The sequence below is a fragment of the Coturnix japonica genome, chromosome 10 (assembly GCF_001577835.2).
Source record: "Coturnix japonica isolate 7356 chromosome 10, Coturnix japonica 2.1, whole genome shotgun sequence".
NCBI classification, from domain to species: domain Eukaryota; kingdom Metazoa; phylum Chordata; class Aves; order Galliformes; family Phasianidae; genus Coturnix; species Coturnix japonica.
The window spans coordinates 2,473,041-2,495,848 of NC_029525.1; the positions used below are offsets into that span (position 1 = coordinate 2,473,041).

The 22,808-nt window shown below is 39.2% G+C and overlaps 1 protein-coding gene across 8 annotated transcripts in view; it reads left to right on the forward strand.

Moving 5' to 3' along the window:
• SCAPER (S-phase cyclin A associated protein in the ER) overlaps positions 1 to 22,808 on the forward strand; it is a 131,761-nt gene that overhangs the window by 9,186 nt on the left and 99,767 nt on the right. For 6 of the 8 annotated variants that reach the window (XM_015872636.2, XM_032446772.1, XM_032446773.1 and 3 more), the window contains exons 4-10: positions 1,420 to 1,490; positions 4,312 to 4,500; positions 12,285 to 12,385; positions 12,832 to 12,948; positions 14,834 to 14,991; positions 20,943 to 21,208; positions 21,633 to 21,875. In XM_015872636.2, coding sequence (XP_015728122.1) covers positions 1,420 to 1,490; positions 4,312 to 4,500; positions 12,285 to 12,385; positions 12,832 to 12,948; positions 14,834 to 14,991; positions 20,943 to 21,208; positions 21,633 to 21,875 — 1,145 coding nt within the window. The remainder of the gene's footprint in view (positions 1 to 1,419; positions 1,491 to 4,311; positions 4,501 to 12,284; positions 12,386 to 12,831; positions 12,949 to 14,833; positions 14,992 to 20,942; positions 21,209 to 21,632; positions 21,876 to 22,808) is intronic. The other 2 variants (XM_032446771.1, XM_032446775.1) reach the window with 1 other exon arrangement.

Genomic DNA, 22,808 nt, shown 5'->3' on the forward strand with positions numbered 1-22,808 from the left:
ACCATGGAGCAGTGCTCGTGTGTCACTGCTCTTCAATATGGGAGGACAGAGAAAGGGCAGGAGGAAATCAGGAAGAAAATGGGAAAAGCTTGAAAATGTCTGCTGATGAAAGGCAAAATGTTTTGGCCCATATACTGAAGATGTTGACCAAAAAATGGTCATCATCCAGTATTTACTTCTCTGCAACACACAGTGCTTGTGAGTTTTCTTCTCTTTGGTGTCTGCCTCGTGTAGAAGCACCTGGAAGCTGCTCTTATCCTTGCAGGTGACTTGCTCAGGAAGCTCCCAGTTCTGAGGTGTGAATTGGTATCTGTGTTTTGTAGAATCTAGAGATAACAACCTTTTTCACCCATCACCTGCCCTTTTTCCATTCTAACGTGCCCATACTGATTTGTATCTCTTTTCCCTGGGCAAGTTCTGTGTACTACTGCACTTGAAATCTTCTTTCTTCAGAATGTAAAAGATCTCAGGTAAGAGGTCTTGGTGACTGAAATATTGCTGTTGCCATGATTGTGACATAGAACTGATGCATGGTTAAGGCTTTTTGGTAGATAGGAAGTTTTAATACATCTGGTAGCTGAATCAGCTTTTCTCTGGAATGCTGCTAAATTGATTGCAATATATTAATTTGTACCTGTTGTTTTGGCTAATATAACATTTAAAAAATGAATTATCTAGCAAATACTTTTAAATTTGCCTTAAAATTAAAGGTCTTGTTCCCTCCAACAGGCAGTGATGCAAACCAGCTGTACAACTGCTTGATTAAGGTGGGCTTACAGCTGCTTTACATAACCAGAACAATGTAGAACAGCTGGGCTGTGTTAGGGAATTTGGCTTAAGTACTGCTGAAGACTGAACTGAGCAGTTCTGAAATTCAAGAGCCACCTCCCTGGTCTGTGAGGGAGCTGTATGCAATTAATACGTTTATTTGCATGGCTTCATCAAGATAAATGCTGAAACTTTTACTTAGGTATAGATCTGTGCTAGGCAGTACTCTTGCCATAGTCAGAATTGGTTACATCCGAGAGTTCTGAAAAACGTATTCCTTGTTTTAATTCTATAGTGATACTTGATATTATGGAACAGTTATTGAAGGTGTTTTAAAGTTGACATAGAAAAGTAGTGTCATATTTGACATCTCAGCTGTAACTGTTTGATGTTCAGAGGCACTGCCCATCTGCAGGTACTTTTTCCATGCTGAAGGACACCTGCAGTTTTTTACTCTCTTTGTAATTTCACTTTGTGTCTTCTGGCATCATTCTTATACTGAACTGTCAAATATGGGAATGTAAAATTTTATGAGCCTTTTAACTCATTAATTGTGCTCATAGTGGTACATTGCAAGCTTGGGTGTGTGATATTTAAAATGCTGAATCTCATCAGAAGCATTATGGTTTTATTAAAATGCTTCTCCTGCAGGGAAATCCAAATGGCAAGCTGCTGGAAAAGCAAAGACGGTGTCTCAAGGGAAACACAAGGCTGCAAAACAGGTATCTACTCCTTTTTTGTCTTAAAATTTACAACATAAAAATGTCTTGTGATACTATTGATGCATGATTTGCTGAAGAGTATTTGTATAAAAGTGTTCCTGTGCTGTATTTGTAAAGGATACAGGCTTCAAAATGGAGTTTAAGAATGCCACAATTTAGACTGTATCCCTCTGCTTCTCTTTGTGTTATTAATCTCTGAACTCGTGACTCTTTGGCATTAAGGTGTTCTTAAGGTCAGTGCAGCTCAGCAATAAAGTCATATAGAAGATTCCTCCTATAAGCTTGCTGCTTACGCAGAGGCTACCTTTGCCAAATTTCCATTTTAAGGACCTTATTGGTAAGGGCTGAGAAATTTTGGGTTAAAATTTCAGTATATCCTATTTTGAAAAAAAAATAAAATCAGTCCAGATGAGTAATATTGCAGAGTTAGAAGCAGAAAACAAGTCTTCCTGACAAGTATTTAGGAGATACTGCACTTAGTCACGTTTTTCCTATGTGAGTGATAGAATTATTTTACTTTAATATAGTAATACTGCAGTATTTATTATTGTTTAATATTTTTAACCGTTACTTTGCGTTGATTAATGGCCTTGGCTGCAAGCATGTCTTCAGCCATCTAACAATTACGGACAGCCTGTCAGATTTTGACAGTGTAGCACATGGAATATGTTGGGGTTTTTTTTTTTTCCCTCTGAAAAAGATGCTCTGCTCCTATAGGAATGTGCTTACAACTTTAAAACATAAGGATGTTAATTTCACAGTGTAGCTCAGCCACTCTTATCCTGGTGTTCTCCACTCTTATCCTGGTGTTCTCCACTCTTATCCTGGTGTTCTCCACTCTTATCCTGGTGTTCTCCACTCTTATCNCCACTCTTATCCTGGTGTTCTCCACTCTTATCCTGGTGTTCTCCACTCTTATCCTGGTGTTCTCCACTCTTATCCTGGTGTTCTCCACTCTTATCCTGGTGTTACAAACAGCGTGCTCTAGTTTGTTTGTTCTGGGAAGGATTTTATAGAAGTAGTTGGGGTGCCCTGTAAGCTGATTTAGCTTCACAGAACCTTTTGGATGGGAGTTATGTGCTCCATAGTTGGAGTTCTGTTTGTTCTTGTCATTTGGAATTATGTAAATACTGTGTTTTCAGAAGAATGCTTTATTGTTATTTGGTGACTACTCTGTGTGGGACTGCTGTGCTGAGATTGCATTGCAGAAAAAGAGCATTCCTAGTGAATCGTCAAACAATTCAATGATTCTAGTTGGAAAGGACATTTAAAAGCCGTCTAGTCCAGCTGCCCTACAATGGACAGGGATAAATGTGAGTGCTCAGAGGCTGATCCAGCTTGGCTTTGCATGTCTTCAGGGACAGGGCATCCAACATCTCTCAGGGCAAACTGAACACGTTATTCAGTGCAGTAAAGCTGTCCCCATGATTGTCACATCAGGTTCTTTCCACACACTTGTGAAGGTTTGAGATGGACTGCTGAATGCCTGTGGATCTTGGCACTCGGACATTCAACTGTTGGGGATTTTTCTACTGCAGTTTAGGTTTAAGTTTTCTCTGTTTGTAAGTGGGACACTAATCTCAAGGAAACAGACTGATGAAAACTCACTTGTGTGGTCCTATCCTCATCTTCCTCTCAGCATCCTGACTGTACGTATATGCCTCATATTTTGCACAACTCCAAGGCATATAACTGAATCTGTTTTGGTGGACAAATTGCTTTAACATCACTTTGGTTAATCACACTGATTTCCCCATATACTCAGAACAACACTGGTGGTTTTCAGGGTAGTCACAGAAATCTGATTAACTTGAAGAAGAGGAGAGATTCCTCGGCTCTCAGACAGGATAGTGTATCTATAGGTAGGTGACAGTTTATGTCTGTCAACATGACCTGAGCCTGAACACACACAAAGTTGACAATACATAATGTACCTCCAAGAAGGTATTTGTGGTTCCTCTGTGTGCCAGCATTCATGCAGGCAGTTGGACATTTTCCTCTGTTTTCATAACATTTAGCGTGTTGGCAGTCCTCTGTATCTGTGCAGCAAAGTAGCTCTAAAGCAATTAGTGTGCATATTAGCTCTGAGAATCAGACAGCGGATTTGTTGCAGTGAAAGCTGTTCATTCCAAGCTAGAGCAGCACAAGAATGATTTCAGACTTGGCATCAGCTTGATTCAGTGGCTCAGAACTTGTGCTGGGTTGAACTGAGCTTGCAGTGTTAACCAAAGGGTGAGTGGAAATCATACTGCAAATGGTCTTCTCAGGTAGGAGAGATTCTTTTGTAACTCATCCAGCACTTGCATCTTCTCTGAAGTGCAGCCATAATAAATGGATCTGGGATCTAGCTCCATCAGCATCACAGCAGCATTTCACTGACCTTAATGCTCATAGATCAGTATGAGAGTTCAGAAACATAGTTGTATGTAATGTCCTGATAATAAGAGTCCGACTGTGTTGGAACACTAGTGGTATGATTACTAGTAAAATCTTATTTTCATCTTTGGGTGCTCATACTTGTCAGAGTGAGTACTATGGGATACATAGTCAGAAAATGGAGTGTATAAGAGGCAGAATATTGTGCACTGTGCAAGGTAAATGTTGAGTTACAATTGTTAAAGGGTCAGAAATTGATTCTGTGTGTTGGTTGCAGTTGCTTAAGGCGAGAAGGCACATCTTAAACTGCAGTCAGTGGAACTCTGTAGTCTTCAGTGAGAAACTCCTTGCTTACAGATATTTAAATGCATTGGGGTAAAAACGTATTGCACAGGAGCACAGCCCCTTACTGAGCTTCTTTGTTTTCCTTTGTCCTTTTTCTTAGAACACTTCCCTAGACTGCAAGTTAGCAGCGGGAGAAAAAACCTTTGACAAAAGCCCAACAAAAGCACGGCAGCCTCGGAAAGTTGACCTGCGAGCTCGGTACTGGGCGTTCCTTTTTGACAACCTGAGACGGGCAGTTGATGAGATCTACGTTACGTGTGAATCGGATCAGAGCGTAGTAGAGTGCAAGGTAAGATGTCAGCATTTTTTTCTGCCTTCTGCTATGTGATTCTTATTGTTCTGTACAAAAATAAATGCAGACAGTGAATAAGGGGTTAGGCCCTTAGAAGTGTGTTTGTGCTTTTGTGCCTTTGTGCTTAATGGAGGCTAGTGAATAGGAAACCTGGTGGCATGTTGGTTCAGATTTAACAAGATAAAAGCATTTTAGGTTGTGACTCATTTTGAAGAGTGTAAGTGATCATTATAATGTCGTTAGATCTTTTCTATTAAGTTCTAATTTAATTAATTTTCAAATGGAACATTGATTTCTTTTCCTTATCACGTTCCTTACTGTAGGTGGCACTGTTGTGATTCAGCCCTTTTCCCATTCTTTGGCTCACTGTTAAATGCTGAAATTAGACATTGCTCTCTTTTTTTTTGGTCATTAGTTATCACTCTTCTGATTCTCTGTGGTGCTGAGAGTGATGAGTAGTCAAGATAAACAGTGTGTAGTTGGGATTGTTTTCCCCAGCTTCAGATAAGCTGTATTTCTAATAAGACGTAAAACTACGATGCCCAAGCTATGGTGATTCCTTAGTAGATCTGCAGAAAAACCATTGGCATTTACCAAAGTACTTTACTCTTTAGAAATGGAGTTAATTTAAAGCACTAAGAGAAGCCAGAAAAATACGTTTTCAAAGAAAAGTGAAAGATGAATTTTTTTTGTCAGTATTCCTGTTAAATATAGCTGAAATCTCAATGCATTCTGGAACTGATTATCTAATCACTGTATGAAAAATCATACGTATCAATTTAAGTAAACAGTTTTCTTATCGTGTGTATCTCGCTCTCTGCTGTAATCAGACACTGCCAAATTGACTTTAAGATTAGTGTACAAATACATTTCATTGAAAGCAGATTGGAAAACTGAACAGTAGCTATGGGCTTCCGCATGGTGGGTTGCTCTAACACAATTTGCCGTGTTGATACTGAGCTGTCTTCCTGCTCAGGAAACTTCTCTGAAGAATTTCTTGGTTTGAGAAAATCAGTCAGCCTTGCACGGTAATTAGATTACCGTTATAAACTTCTGTGCCCGAAAGAACAGTAGCATATTTGTATCATTATCACATATTTTAGGGCTTAGATATCATTCAGCATTTTAATCACGCTACTTGATCTGCTCTCAGATGGAGATACTCTATTGCCCAATGGAAAGCCTTCATTTTTGTAGATGCTTGACAGCAATGTATGTATCCACGGGCATCAGATTACTTGTTTGCAGAACATGGGTGGAAAAAGCAAAAACTGAGTAAACAAGGACGTTCAGCGTTGTATGTCATTAAAAGTTAAGGCACATTCACGTTGCTTTTACTTCTAAAATGTTTTCAGCACAAAAAAAAAATAAATAGGTTCCTTACTTTAGAAGGTGAAATGTGCATTTGTGCTTTGGTCTTTTGTGGAATGTTCTTGTAAGGGTTACTATTACATGTGAGTCATTACTCTTTTTCTCTTTGGACAATAGGAGATAAACTCATTGTTACACTTTTTCCACAGAGATATTTCCATTGAAGTGTTCAGTATCAGAATAATTTAACAAAATTCGACTCTGTGTTTTACTTTATAAATCTCCTATGGATAACTCAATTCACAAGTCAGCATTTTAAATGGCACCTCAAACCTGTGCATTGACCGAATGGGTGATGCTGTTCTACTTCAACATCTTATCTGTGCAAAGATTACATTAAAAGAGGACTGTGGTAAAGTCAGGCACCCCAAACCTTCCTGTTAACTCAGGTGTTGAGTTTTGGTTTTGTACCTTTTGCTCCCCTGTAGTCTTTCAAGTCGGTATCGTTTTATTGATTATGTTGTCACTGAAGATAATGTTTGCTCCCAGATGGGAAAGGGCTCTTGTGGCTGCTTGTGGTTGAAACTGCAGACGAAGGTTTGTGGTGAGGATACAAACAGTGGAGATGCGTGTAAGAAGATCAGTTGTGTGTGTTTTCTCTCAACTTTGGGCACTGCTGTGGGTGGTATTTTGCTATTGATTTGACAGAGAACTCTCAAACCATATAGGTAAATGTGGCTCCACATAGGGATACAATGATGATGATTGTAATACATATAGAAGAAATAATGGATTCTGAAATGTATGGATCATGTTAATGTATGTGAATCACTTTGTCTGGTGGTGCTACATAGAGATTAGATGTAACGGCTCTGTAGCCTTGAACAGATACGGCTGGTTTTATTTATTAGCTAGGCATGTGTCTTACGTTTATGTGAATTTTGTACTGCCCGGTATTTTGGGGTTTGAGTGTTGGACTTATGCCCAAAAATGTTATCATGCCAAGGAACCTTTGCATTGCTTTCTGCATCCTAAAGGGAGATGAGTCTAAAACTCTTTGTGGATGGAGGAAGGCAGATTGCATGAGGGAGTCGTGGTTAATGCAGGAGAGAAATTTCTGCTGCAGTTGATTTATGGTTTTTGGTGTCCTAGGAACAGCATTAGAAGGGATAAAATATTGAACAGGAAAAACTAAATCAAAACACTTACCGATGGAGTTTGAGTAACTGGATCCACCAGCTGGACTCAGAAGGTTCTCAAACTACCTGAAATTGAATGGGTGTATTTTTACTCCTCCTTGGGGGTGAGTTCATGACTTAAGCTGCTTTTGTTTTGAAAAGGTTGGATTTTATGATTTAATAAAAAAAAAAACTAAAAGAAAATTAGCTCACTACTTCTTAGTTTTCTGTTTGGCTTCACTTAATACTTGTACGAGCTTTTATCTTTTTACATATAGTTTATTAATTGGTGTATTCCTGTCAGGTTTTGACAAGGACTGTTTCCATCTTTGTAATGCTTACAGATAAACACCTTGAGAACGGTTCAATGCAAACAGCTTCATTCTCCTTGTTTATTCCTTCTAAAAACAAAAAAAGGAAAACATGAGATACTGTGTAGAGGTGGGTAAGGCCTCTCTCTGAAGAGATTTGAGGTATCGTGTGGTGGTGTTCTGTGAAAGAACCGGCTGAAATGGCTTCAATCCAGACCTTCCAAGCAGGGAGATCTCTGGGAGTGATTTACCATCGTTTCAGTTGATTGAAGGCCTCCCTGAAGGGGAGAGGAACTTGCTTCATTAGGGTCCCTTGCTGGGAATGCCTTGTGGGGGCTGTTTTTAGTTCAGGATATGCTAATTCTAACAATTCCCATCCCTGTATGCGGGCTGAGACCCGCAGACATCCATGCTGATTACTGGCTTGTGAGGCAGCCAAGGAAATAAAACTGTTCCTAGATGTGTTGAGGCCAAAGGTAGGAAAAACTGAAGTTTTTTTTTTTTTTAACTTTGAAGAGGAAATCTCCAGTGATTCAGTACAACGGTCAGGTTGATCCAAACAGGATCCTGAGTTCATTTTCACTGATGTAAGAGCCTGTTCAACTCTGCCCATTTCACTTCCTGGAAGACAGGAGGTTTTATATTGTTACTCATACACTTCAGTTTTATAGCTGCACGTATCTGATTCCAGGGAGGGGGAAAAAAGTACAGAATCTGAGTGAGATACTTCTGACTTTCGTCAAGAAATGATTTGTTATATGTGAATTTCAGTTCTTTCCTTGTAGTGATGCAGATCCTGAAAGCATCCCAGGAGGGCTTCTGAAATAACTTATTTCCTCAGCAAAGGCCTCGGAGTGTTCTGTTTGGATGCATTATTCTTGTTCTAGTGTGCTGGTTTCCTCTGACTTGATGAAGGAATTAAAAAACAACTTAAGCTGTGTGAGATCTCAGTGATTTTTAATTGAGGTTCCTTTAGCATATCTTGCTTTCTACACAGGAGTTCTTATCATTGGAGTTTAACAGAATATACATTTTGAAACATTCTGAAATTGTTAGAAAAGGGCTAATTCTGCAGCTGGGATGTGTCAGGAGAATGACAGGCTGCTGCTTCTCACTTTATAGAAAAAAAGTGTTCTGTTTTTGAGAGTGAAGTTATTTAGGAGGAGTTGTGTGCGTGTCTGTTTCTAAATAAACACATGTGACTGTATTGCAGCGGTCATTGCCAAGGGAGCATCTCATCAGTGAGCACTCCCACCTCTTCTGGGCTGTGTATGTTTTCATTGTTGTCACCTTCTGCAGCTGAATCAAAACCACCAGAACTAGCAGTGGAGAGAATGGAGCAGTGAATGTGCATCCAGCCTCACCGGGGAAGTAGGAATATGTAAAATATTGTAATGTTATGCATTTCTAGCCTTAAGAATAGGTGACAATATATATGTGATGTAGTTTGTTTCTTTGCCACATTCTGCAGTTTACAATTGTAGTGACCTTAAGATCATGCAATCTCCTGTGCTTCCATCTTTGTCTTTTTTCTCCTCCTTACTTGAGCATGGGAGAATAAATGGAGCAGATGATGTTTCAAGCAGTGACACGACTTCCAAACAGTGAACCTCTGTTTTCAGAGATTATAATCGACCTGTCTAGGGCCCAACTCACGACAATTCTGATTCAGGAATATAGGATTATCCTGATACAGCTGTTCTATTTATAGAGATCTTTCTTGTTTGGGAAGTAGTTAATGTGATCTCCCAAGTGAAGAGGATAGAAGCACAACTTAAAGATAAATACTACGTAAAGAGGGTAGTGGTAGCTGAGAGGTAAAGAAAAGAAGGAAAGGCCCAGGAAGATCCTTAGTAATGTGCTGTATATCCTTAGTAAGGGGCTGTGCATCAGAATGATGGAGGGGAGGGAGAAACAGGAGCTGCATTGTGAGTGTTTTTAGTTTTCTGCCAGTGGTTTTCCTCTAATCTATTTTTTTAACAGCATTGCTTTCTTTTTCAGTTTCAACTGGCTCTTTAAAAATCATGCGGGATGGTTACGACCTTGAAAAATAATGGGATTTAAAATTGTTTTGACTCCAGTGCAGCCGTAGTCTACCCCATCAAGGTTCCTTTTTGTCAGCACCTTCTCAAGTGCTACGACTTTCCCCTGCTTCAGCACCGCAGGGTATATCTGCTACCCTCCGTGCCGTAGGTGAGGCTCAGCGCTGTATTGATGTCCGGGACCCTGCAGCCCCATGCCAGGATTGTGTGTCAGCAGCACAAAGGGATGGCGCCAACCGGCCTGCCGTGTGCGCCGCTAACTCGAATTAATTACAAACCAATCGAAGCCGTTGCAGCCAATTGGTAAACTAATTGGTAATTTTAGCTGTACATCTATATGTAGTTATCTGGATGCCTGTAACGGCGCTTTGAGAGCCGCTTTTGTTCTGCTTCATCCTGCTTGACAAAATGGCCCTCATAGCTTTAGGGAGAAAGATGTGCATCAGTGAATGTGGGGCAGCTCCAGCTGCTTGTCTTGTTTGTATTCCCTTGTTCGTCGAACATGACTCGGATTACAGCTGCATGGCTCTGCTCTGATCATTTCTGATAATGAGTAGCTAAACATTCCTGAAAATAGGTTCGGCCATTTATTGGGTCTTTTTTGTGTGCCAACTAAATTCAGAGACCTAACTCATGTTCAGATGGATTTTTATGTTTCTTTTTGAGGAATCTCTCAGTGACAGACTGGAAAAGTAAATGATTCAGAATTAAGTTTTGCTTTCTATGCCCTTATTGTTAATAACAGCCAGCATAACGTAGTGTAGGCTGGCTGAAATGGATGTGAATTGAATTAGAAAGCTGAAATTTTATTAGCAGAGCTGGAAAAAAGAGCTGCCTCAAATACTTGCCTTGCTCATGCCTTGGAGCAGACCTTACTTATGAATTATTTTTGTGTTGTAAACTAACTGCCTTGTAAGAAAGATTTTTTGTTTGCTTTCTTGGGGAGGATTTCAAAACAAAGAGCAACTTTGAGATCAGTGGCGGCATTGTTTGACTTTGGGTGACTCTTCCAACATAACAGACGGCACATGCTCTGGGCCTGTCATCCCTACCAGCGAACACTTCTGCGCAAGCTAAAGCTGACTTTCAAACTTTCATTTGTTAAACAGAAGGAGCAATCATCATTAAGTGTTCCACAGAAGAATGTGTGTTAAGATCCTGCAAATCAAGAGAATGTCATTAATATTTTTTTCCATTTATTGTAAATGCTGAATTCAAGCTTCTTTTATGGGTCTTTATTTTAGTATGATGTCAGAGCAGTGTTGTGTGTGGTACTTCTGGTCTGTGAAAGCTTCTATTTCTGATGGATGTGATATTGAAGCAGCTGCTTTGGAAATGCATTAATACTCTTTGTGAGTGATCGTCAGGTCTGTGGGCTGGTGGTGTGTGTGCTTTTTGTCATCTTCAGGAAATGATACTTCGAGTATGTATGTATGGAATATAAGTGATTTCCTGCCTCTGTGCCTTGTGAAAATGGCTTCCTTGGCCACGTTGAAGCTGAGGGCCACAGGTTGCTCAGGGAGCAAAGCAAAGGGTTGAGTTGTACCATCCACCTTGCTGTAGAAAGGTGTCAGTGCTGTCTGAGTAAGGGATTCAGGATCCCATCTTATTTTTTGTTTTTGACTTTTTCTACATGGAATCTGATCTTCCGGGATTTGCTGCAGTGACACATTTATCCAAACTGGAAAGCTGGAAGTTAAACATGAGGATATTTGTGATGGGAGCAAGTCATTCAGTTCTGAACTGCTCAGCTGTTGACATTGTATTAGTGGAGTGAAAAGACAAAGTTTACAGCACTTCGTTTTGTCTATTGGAGAGCAACACATCATTTGCAGTCTTCTTCTAACTTCTTAACCAAGATTTTGCAGTGTTCAAATGAAACTGCAGCATGCCTGTGTGATTTCTGGCAGTGTGTTGAAACCTACCTAGAATAGTAGGATGGACTGGTTTGCTCTGAAAATCTCTTCCAGTTGTGCTGTCTTACGACAATATGTAAATCGTTCTCACCATGAAACTTGTTCACAAATGCAGCTTTCAGTGGTCAGGTCACATAAAAATGCATAAATTCTTCAGCAACTCCATGTAGTTTGAAAGTTGATTTTTAAAGTGGTAGAAAATAAACTGGTTTTTAACTGTTCAAAAGTATAACCTGGGTGTTGAAGTTGGAAGGTCTGGACAGGTAATCCCTCCATGCTGAGATATTGACAGTGGGTGACTTGTTCCCCCACTTGTTAAGGCGTATTAATCAAAGGAGAGAATAGAAGCTTTGCATGTTGCAGGTCATTGTGTTTGTTTCTCAGTACGTTTATGTTGAAGGCAGTTGTTTTATAAATGAAATATAATGCTTTCTCTTGTTGCTTCTCCAAGTATCACTGTAAGATTCCTTTCAAAACTGCCCAGTCAGTGTGATCGTGTTGATAATCTCATGTGACTATAGGATATCTATAAACCTAAATGGCTACAGGCATTCATTCATCCTGCATTGTTTGGAAGCCCTCAGGAGCAAGATAGAGCCTGCTGCACTGCCCTGTTAAGTACCATCTGCAGCCATCTGGGATTGTCTGAAAGGAGTTCCCTCTGTCAGATGCATTTGCCTTGCTGTAACTGTTAACCCCCCCCCAAAAAAAAGCAAAACCAAAAGAGCAGTGATGCTTATGTTTGCTAGGAATAATTTTCTTTACAAATGTTGCTCTGTTGTCCCTAAACACTGGGTCTGAAAATATGAAAACATAGGAAAATATGCCCATTTTTTAATAGAATATGTGTTTTAATGTTCATTCACATCAAAACTGAAGATTTGCCTTCAGGGTTTTCCTTGGTTTTATTTTTGACAGGAAAGATGCAGACCAGTAGATTTCCTTCTTTCTGGTCACTTCTGTTCTTGGGTCTGAGAGGATTGCTTTTTAAATGCAGAGGTTGATGTAATGGTTGCTTTTCAGGAAGTCCTGATGATGCTGGATAACTATGTGAGGGACTTCAAAGCACTGATTGACTGGATTCAGCTGCAGGAGAAGCTAGAGAAGGCTGATGCTCAAAGCAGGTAATGAGCTGCTGGGTTTGTTATTTCTTATTTATAGCCACATGCTGACTCTTGTTAACATTCCTTCTGTAGCAGGTGTTTAACTCATTGGGAAATCTGTAATTGTTGTGGGGAACCAGGAGGAAAAGCTTTTGGTGTGAGGATCTTGTGGGAGTTCTGTCCTCCTTCACAGTTTTATCAGGGAATAGATGTGCTGAAAGAATTTGGAAGTAAATTATTTGAGAAGTAAAACTGTTCTGAACAGGCATTGTAGTTTGTGAGAGTGAATGATTTTTTTTTTATCTGATTCTGGGTAATATGGTTTGGATTTGGTGTAGAAACAGTTGCAAAGGTGTCTGATTACATTCAGCAATACTTCATTATGCTGCATGCATAGCATTTACAGATGCAGATAGAGAACAACTGTAGACTTCTTATTCTTAACTTTTTCTTTCCTCAATTTTCAGGCCTACTTCGCTAGCCTGGGAAGTAAAGAAAATGTCTCCAGGGCGCCACGTGATCCCAAGTCCCTCATCAGACAGAATCAGTGTGACATCAAATGCTCGGAGAAGTTTGAATTTTGGGTAGGAGAACTGATAAGTCTTTAAAACTTCAATAAGGATTCATTTGAATCAGATAAAAATGAATATTCTATTCTGCCATAATAATGTACTGCTTTGCTGTTCATTAAATTGTATGCACAACATATTTGCATATGCTTTTCTTGCACAAATGCTGCTGAGTACTTCATTTTTACCTATTTCATTATGTTTTTTAAGTATTGGTAGACCTAAAGACCTGAACTTAAATTACAATTACATTCATTTTTTGTGTTTTCTGTTTAATACTTTTTCTCTGCTACAAAACTAAGGTAAAAATGTGTGCAACTGGCATTTTAAAATTGCCTCTGTGTGCAGTGCAGGCGTCCATCTGAGTGTGCAGAAGTAAATATTGATCAAAAAGTGAGATGATGATGAGCAGCAAAATTGATGCAGGTTTAAATGTTACACAGTAGAATAATGCATCTTTCCATGTATCTAAGTGGCTTTGTGAAAGGGATTCAACAAAAATGTGCATAAAAACTGCCATAGTGCAGCATTATCTGATGGAACTACATCAGACAGGGATTGAGGAAGACCTGTGATCTGCTCTTGGAGTGCTTGTGGAATTGAGTTTGGTCTCTGCCACTTTTATTGTTCCTTGGTATATGCCTTGCTTTGTAAATATCTGCTGTGGTTTGTAGCTATGTTCATACTCTAGTGCATCCTGAGAGCTTTGGTCAGTCTTTCTTTCTGGTTTCTCGCATCCTATTGCATCTCCTTAGAGTTGATGATGACTCTAAGCACTAGCCAGGTATTTATGATAATGTTCTTTTTTGGTGACTGCATTGATAAACCTCCTGACGTCCCACTGGGCTTAAGATGTCGAATGGTCTAGTTATGTAGGGCTTTCCTATGTATTTGTTTGAAGCTTGTGAGAGCTGTATTTCTTTGTCCCTACTTTGCGTTAGCTAATGGGGCAGCTAGATTTCTTGGACCAGTTTACTCAGTGTTAAGATTGGAAGAGAAATCACTTGTGATTGCAGATAAAATGATTCATGTTACTGAAGAGAACAGGACATTTCTTGAATGGTTGTTAACATTTTCAAATATATTAAAAAAGAAAAATAAAACCTGGTGGTTTGTGCTGAAAATGGTCGCTTTTTACAGCAGGTAAACTAAACTATTTGGTAAAGCACTGCAGTCCCAGAAATGCCATGTGGAGGCAGAGTCACTTGCACCTTTCCAGAAGCTGGGAAGATGCCTTTTGGGTTTCTTTCTGTGGAACAGGTAGTGGAAAATGGATGTATTGGTTTGTTTACTCAGCTGTCCAGCAAAACAGAGCATGTTGTGGATTTGTGTGGTCTACATTTGCAGCTAAACTTGCACTTTAATGGACTTCCTTCACATACGGTTTGACTCCTGCTATACGTGGTGGTTGCAGCCGGATCTCTACAGTTCATTGGTGCAGTTGGGCAGGAGCCAGGAGGATGCAAGAGAAGGGCTGTTCTATTTGGCTGCAAATACTCTCCATGTGTTTATTGTTATCATTAAAAAAAAAACTTGCTATTAGAGAGTGCTTCTTGTGGGAACTGTTTATGCACTGCTACAGAGTTGAATCTTTCTCTCAACATGAGGCATTTTGTAAACTTCAACCTGAGAATTTAGCTTCCTGTTCGTTGGGATTCACTCACTTTTGCATACAAGGAATCTCACATGGAGATTTTTCTCCAGCTGTTGTGCTGCTTGGTGTGTCCTTCTGTCCTTTCTGTGCCTGGACATATGGAAAAGGCTGTCAGGGTAGTACCTGAGAACTCGACTTGCTACTTCTGTGTTTCCATGTGCTTTGTTAGTGAGTTGAATTTTAGTTTTCTAATGAACTGTTCTGTTCTTTGATTAGACACTAATAAGAGCTGTGACTTTCATTTAGGAACCCATCAGTGGCAATTTCTGCAACACGCCTGGCTCCTTCTGGTGTAAGTTGGGCTGATAAGGTAAAAGCCAACCACGGAAAAGCGTCCGGTCCTGAGTTAGCAGCTATACAAACCTGTCCGCCAGCTCCAATACAGAAGTCATCCCGAAAAAATGGCAAGTCTTTTAAAATGGCTTAAGTTATTTTCACAAAATGCACCGTATAGTTGGTTCAAAGTATGACCTGTCTTCAAATGAAAATGTCTCATTTTGTCTTGTACGATGTTAAAATCTAAATCACAGATGGAGGGGAAGGTTACTTCAGCTTCACTTTATCACTGTAATGGGTAAGTTTTAGACAGGGTTGTTTTCACATGCAGGTAATGTTCTGCTGTATTTCCAGTGTCTATAAATTGATCAGTGAAAATGTCATTACACAACATCCCAAGAAAGGTCTTTTGGTTGCAAGCTGATAATCAAGCTGAGAGCAAGGTGACGGTGAGGTTTAACACAGTTTCTAGGAGAAATGTATAAGTATGGTTTCTGTATGTCATCATTGATGTCCAGAGTCTCTCTAAAATAGCTGTAGTGCTGGTATTATCAGAATTGTATTGAAGTTGAAAACAGCGCTGTGTACTTTAATACACAGATTTCAGCATGTGGTAATGAGTTTTTCTCAGAAGATGCTTTGTGGAGAGTGCTTGATGCTGGGGCCTTCTAGAAGAGATATCCTTAGTTATGAACATGAAAATCTTCACCTTTTGGTCAATTAAGCTAGTTTTTTACATGCGCTGGCATTAATAGATTGTCTTTAGAGATGCTGTTTGGTTTATTTGTTTGCTTTTAAGTGTGTGGACCCAGCTGGCTTTCTGCAAAAACAGCAGGCTAGGATCAATGCTCTTATCATTTAAAAGAATTGTTTAAAAATCACTGCAACAGAACATATTAATTTAGTGTAGTTGTACTTTTATGCTAGGGGTAGTAGAAGTCCTTTATGGTGGTTCAGAAATACTGTGTCCAAGTGTCTTGCAGTTCAATATAACTGAGTTCAGTAGCATGCAGATCTTTATGCTTAGAAAAGAAGAATCAAAATACTCCTAAAGCAGTTGTTTATGTGGGGGTTGATGAATACTGTTTGTGTAATGGAAATCCTCAATCCTTAGTCTCTAAGTTACCCTGAGCTGGTTTGAATATAGTAGCAGTTGGCTGAGTTATCAACGCTGTAAGTAAAAGAGTAATTCTACCTTTGATTTTGTGAGTAGTTAAAACTATTCATAAAGATACTTTCTTCTGCTGATTCTCTCTCACATTACATTGATAGACTTCAAGATTTTTTATCTTTGTTAGGGATTCTTGGTATGGGCAACTTTATGAACTACATAGGAAGTAAAACTGATCTGTGCTTTCATATAGTTAATATCTTTCTGGGATGCTGAAGGGAAAACAAGTATTTTTGGCCGTTACCTGCAGCTGATGAGCTCCAAAAAGAACAATTCCATTTAGGTCATGTAGTACTGGCCTACATGTTTTCAGTAAGTTTTAGTATCAGATATACTATAAGATCCAGACTTCAGACATTTCATATTTAGAATTAACAGTCATTCCTTGCAAAGACTTGGTTTGTTCTATTCAACGTCCAGTGTAGGGGAGCTTCAGTGAGTTTTTTAATTTTTTTTTTTCTTTTTTCTAATGACTGAATTCCAATTTTTAAATAAAAGAAATGGAATACTTTCCTTGGAGCACATTATCTCTCATATAAGGAGTAGTATCACTTCTGTAAAATCAAATTGATCTTGCTGATTGGAGCATAAGAGGATTTGTGAAGTTTATGCAAAGGGAATTACAAAGGCTCTTCACATGCATTATTGAAGCAGATTTGAGTCTTGTGTATCATCAGCTCTGCCTGTCCACTGGCTAATGCACTCTGCACAACTGTTATGTGCACTCAGGCTTGGGGGAGGATTCTTCCTACCATCTCATAATGTTATCTGGCCTGCTTTAAAACCCAGCTGGGGTTACAATGGCAAGATCTCCTGAAAACACTTTTTCTCCAGTGGTTTCAGACAGCATTATCATTAAAGCTCACCATGTTCTTGCACTGTGCTGTGATGCTGTTTCAAGGTTGATGGAGTTTCCAAATGTAACTAGAGTGAGAATATGCTTGGTTTTTCCAGGTATTTCTGTAAAATATTGATTGTTTCTGGATGCACAATTAAATTACATTAAATTCTTACCTGATTTCCCTCTTTAAGCTCACTGCTACCATCATCATTTTCACAGTTAAAAAGAATAATTTCAGTCTTGAGTGTTTTCTGCAATACAAAACCTAATCCACCCTTATTTCTGAGCAGCTTCCTTCCCAGATCAGGTGGTGGCTCTGTTTGGTCACAGCAATGTGCGGAGGCAATAGCCTAGCATGGAAGTAACTCCTTAGGTGTCATTTGTAAGAGATGAGATGAATAATCCATGTGTAATTAGTTGTTTTTTTCCTATTTTAATTGCTCTTGTACATAGTTACAAATTGATATTCTTTGTAACTTAGCTCAGATTTCTGATCATTAGGCTGTGCAGCCCTCTGAAGTAACAGCCCTGATCTGGGCTCAGGGAACCACTCCAACTTCTGCATGTTGAGAACAAGTTCCAGGTGTGATCACAGACAATAAGGGGCAGCTTGTTCCTGACTGGGTGCTAAAATCTTAGGCATGATTTCTATTGAAAATTTACATCCTCTCTCTCTCTCAACTCCACCCCCCTGGCTGTATATCCCCTCCCAGAGTTTTAATATGAGTGAGGAGGGTCAGAAAGGCTGTGGTAGTTATGTCACTTGCCAGTATGTTTTTAAGAAGGGATGTGCATCTCCTGAGGTAGAACTCATGAGTGCTTTGCACTTTATTGACTAGATTTGTTTTATGGGTGGTGCCAATAAGGCCGCTTGGCCAGTTCTTCCAGATGGAGCAAGCTGGAAAGAACAAGGCCCTGGTGGCCGTGAGGGCCTCAAGGTAACAGATGGCTTGTCACATCCATGTAATACAAGAGCAAGCGGGGACAGAGAGGTTCTAGTGAAACTGGAGAGTGATCAAGGTAGTCAGATGAATTATTCATTAACAAAACTCATCAAGTAATCAAACCCAGTATGTGATACTTAGCATGTGGAGATGACTGCCAGGCTATGTGAAAAGTTCCAGGTTTACATGAAAAATGTAAGAATGATGCCCTTATGAGCATTGCCTTTGCTTCAGATTAGGAGCTGTGTGATCTAATGTCAGTAAATGAATTAGCTTTTCAGTTTGTTGTTTAAAAACAGTCCTGGAAGTGACTGAGTGCAAAACTGCTGAGAGAATGGAAATGGAAGAGTAACTTTCACGGCTGGTTGTCAGATGGCATAAAACTGAAACTGATACTGAGTGTTCTTGCACTCTGAATGTATGTTTGCATTAAAAAGTGTAAAAAAAGTATTTGAAGAATTTACCAAGTAATGCTATTCAAAATGGAAAAGATGTATGTATGCACTGTTTAAATATTTAGCTGAAGGTCCTGATACAGAAGATACAGATCTGGCAGCAAAGAAGTTTGAATTAAAAATTGTGTATGTGTGGCTTTTAGTATAAGATTAATTGATGTGGTAATTAGGAGTATGGTGTTGCTAAAGAATCATGTACTGATGAGTTGGAAGGGAGCTTAAAGCCCCCCCCAGCCCCACCCCTGCCATGGGCTGCCTGCCCCCCAGCTCAGGCTGCCCAGAGCCCATCCATGGCTTTGGGTACCTCCAGGGATGGGGCATCCGCAGCTCTGGGCAGCACTGCCAGCACCTCACTGCCCTCAGAGTGAACATTTCCCATTGCCCTGCTCTTAGTAATTTTGTACTTTGCTGTTTGAGGGTACTAATATACACTAATACACTATGAAGCAAAGAATCGACTAAGTGAGGCAGGCATGAGTTTATTTTTTGGTAGAATTAATATCAGTATATTTTAGGGAAAGACACTAAAAGATATTGGTGCAATTATTATTAAGATATGTAGAATATTCGTATCCATATTAGTAAAATTATCAATGGATACTTGAATTTCCTGGAGACATCTCCTTATCTTGTTTAGTGTAGAGAAGATGCCATATCTAAGATGTCTTCAGTTAATAGAACAAGTAGGAGTGGAATCTTGCAACAGTCTCATTGGCTGTGCTTTGTGCGCTCTGTGTGCCTGGAGCTTTCTGTGGTAAATCTGCTTGTGGTTCCTGCATGGAGCAGGGAGATTGAAACTAAATGATTATTGTGGTCCTTTTCAACCCTGGCCATTCTATGATTCTTGTGTATTTAAAACCCTGTTTGGGTGTTACACATGGAAGCACGTTGAAGTGCACATAGGAAGAATGAAAGGTGGACTTTGGGAATAGCTATGACATGTCTGGTTACCATGAATCTGAAGAGATCACTTCATCACTTCATGATCACTTCATCAAGAGATGGTGAGCTACATGGTCTGATGGGGGTTGGGACTGGATGACCTTGAAGGTCCCTTCCAACCTGAACCATTCTGTGGTTCATGCACAATTTTGGAATTTTTGATTATGAAAACGAACGCTGGGACTGATCTTTATGTTTTGTAAATTGCATTAAAATAAAAAGGCATTCTATGAAAGCAAGAGAAAAGAAGCATTTTGGTCTCTGATCTCCCCGTAGGTGTGCTGACCTGTGTGAAGTTGTTAGGGGTAGTCTGCAAAGTTGGCACTTATTCTATGGTACTTACATAGACTTCTAAAAGAGTCTGGTAATCTTAAAGAGCATCACAGTTGTATTTTATATTTTAGATCACTTTAGGCAGTGTTTTCAAGAGAAATGCAGTAAGGCATTCCTTAGGTTAGTAATATGAAATTCATCACAATATATCAATCATTCTGTTTTCCAGCCACCCTCAGGTGTTTCAAGTTACAGTTTTTGACAACCAAATGGACTCATTCATATTTATATTTATGTTAAATTTTAATGTCAGGGCTCTGATCGTTATGCTTGAGCTGTGGGACCATCTTAGTTTCTAAAAGCTTCAGAAATACCCTAAGAATCAATTATTTTTTTTTTTTAATATAAAGCTCTATAAGGGTGTAGCATTTTCCTTCCCTCAGAAGAAAACCATTTACTGTTGAGTATTTGGATTCCATATCTTGTTTTACATAGAAGATAGACCTTCATGTTCTAAAAATGAGAATTCTTTGCAGAGCATTTCTCTTCATGATTTACTTTGTTGTACTGTTTCGTCAGGTGCTAAATTTTGAGGTATGTTATGAATTTATGCTCTTGATGGAGGAGAGTATTGGGGGGATTAATGGGAAAAAATTGTATTTCTTGAAGCGAAGCCTGAATTAAACACTTTAAATGAGGCTTCATTTTGTGGTATTGCTCATTTAACCTTTTCTTCTGCATGTTGGTACTTGGGAGGTTGCCTTTCACACCCCTGAGTTGTATCATCAAGTTTCCAAAGAATCAGTTATTTAAAGATGTATGGGAAATGATGTGGTGGTGTTAATTGGAGGCCGTGAGAATGTTTTCTGTAGAGATTTACCTTGATTTGCTAGAAACCCTAGAATTGCATGTAAGACCTGCTATAATTCAGGCAGATAAATGCAGTTTTGAAGGTTTTTCAAGTATGTGTCAAGAGTAGATATTAGAATGGAAAAAAGAGATGGGAAAAAGTAGACACTTGTGAAAGAACTGAGGACCACATTTTTGGATGGTCCCTGGACCTCATTTCTGGACCTCACTTTTAGACCTGTAGTTACAGCTGTGCTTTCACAAAGGCCTCTAATGCTGCTGTTTCTGCATGTGCCATCTGGTGAAGTAGAAATGGAGATATGACATTCCTAGTTACCTGGTGCCAATTTTGCTTGGTTACGTGTGTAATTCAGCTTGGTGACAGAATTGATCCCATCCTTGTTTAATGTTTATGAAACTGGCAGCTCTCGTTGAAGTTAAAAGTTTTGCTAACTAATATTCCATTGAGGTTTAGTTCTTATTTTTTAAGGGGATGTGTTTGCTTTACAATTTGTGCCATGCTGTAATTAAGTAGTTGTTTACAATACCTCTATTTATGATGATCCTTTTCTTGGATTGAGCTGTTCTTTTTTTCTAAATGCAGATCGAAAGGATGCAGAGGGCTGGGAAACAGTTCAGCGTGGGAGGCCCGTTCGATCTCGGTCCACTGTTGCATTGGCAACAAAAGCTCCTGTAGTTGCAGAATCACTCAAGTCCAGAGGTGACAGTGACAAAGAAAACGTCGTTTCACCACCATCAGAGAATAAGCCTGAAAATTCACTCACGAACGATGGTGCACCCAAAAGCACAGAGCTCGTACAGAAAGATCCCGTGCTTCAGTCTGAACATCCTCTTATCGAGGGGACTCAGGTCAGTACAATTTTGGACCATTTACCAGAATTAAGAAGTCTTGCAGCTTTTTGTTTGGAGAATTTTCTTGAGGAAATATTGTCAGGAGCTTTTGTTCACTGAACAGGTTGTGGGAGAGGGTTTAAATTTATATTTGTGGGAATGCACAAAGGTGTTGGTAAGGTAAGAATCATAATATGAACCATATTATTCACAGGCTGGCAGTGTTTTTCAAAGAATGATGTTTAGGTACAGGATATATATAGGAATATGAGTTGTACCTAAATATATATTGTATGTAAGTTACAACCAACTGGAAATATGTGTAAATTGGAGTTATTTATATCACTCACCATAAAGATGCCTGGTATTTTCTTAAAATACTTTGGAGACTTTAAAAATCAGCGCATTACTTGAAGTTAATTTTGCAAATGTCTCTTATTAGTTCACAGCATGCACATCAGAAGGCAGTGTGAGTGCTACAGTACCACTGCAAGAAGATTCCTTACAAACAGTTTCTGAGGCGCCTCCAGTTGTCACAAATACTGACTGCCCTCCAGCAGCTGTGCAGGTGAATGAAGCTTCCTCTGTGCTTGCTGATGGTGTAGACCAGCATCCAACCGAAAAAGCTAAAGCTGAAATGGAAATGGATCCCTCAGATATTTCAAATGTGAGTGCTGCCAGATTGGTAAGAAATACTGAAAGATTTTGGAGTAAATAATGAGTGCCTCAGTGTTTTCATTCTGTGTTGTGAAGTGTTTAGTGTTAGCTTGCTGTATAAACTTTACAGAAGTCTATAGCGGACTTCTTGTAGGAAAAAATCCAGAGCAAAATCAGTGCTGAACAGGTACTTACCAGGAAAAGATAAATTTTGCTGAAATTCAAAGTTGAAGCTAGAAATATATTATTTGGAATAAAATTTTGGAATAATGTATTATTTGGAGTAAAGAGTGTGCTCTGAATGCATTTTTTTTTAACATAAATATTATCATTTTCTTCTATTACTGCTTATTTAAATAAAGATTCTTATTAAATTCTTACTCTGGTTTTGTTAATTATCTAAACCAGAAACTGGCAGGACACCATAATTCTCATGCAAATAAATGTAGACTTCTTAACATTTTAAAGCTAACTAGACTGCTTTCTTGGGTCTTCTGATACAGCTCCAAATGTTGACAGATGCCATTCTTACATAACAAATGTCAAGTCACTATTCTATACATGGCTTCCTATGAAGAATATCCTTTCCTGTCTGTTGATTTCTGCAGGTTTCAAGGTGTTTGTTAGGTTTCTCAGAGTAGAGAACTGCAGTAGTACAGCATAAAATCCAGTTTGTTTCTTTTCCCTCCCCCAGAAACTAGATTAATATTCCAACTTACAGAAATCTGCCTGTATATCACCTTCCCTTTAGCATCATTAAACTGTACTGGGTGTTCCAAGATGTATATATGGTTGTTTTTAGAAACAGCTTATTTGCGTAGCATCTCTGTGCCATGATGCTGTGCAATGCAATGTTGTGACCTTGTTTCACAACCTCAATTATTAACAGTTCAGAAGGTTGACAGTTTGGTGGGGTCTGTGTCTCTTGAAAGCACTTCCCTGCTCCTGATTAGACTGCATC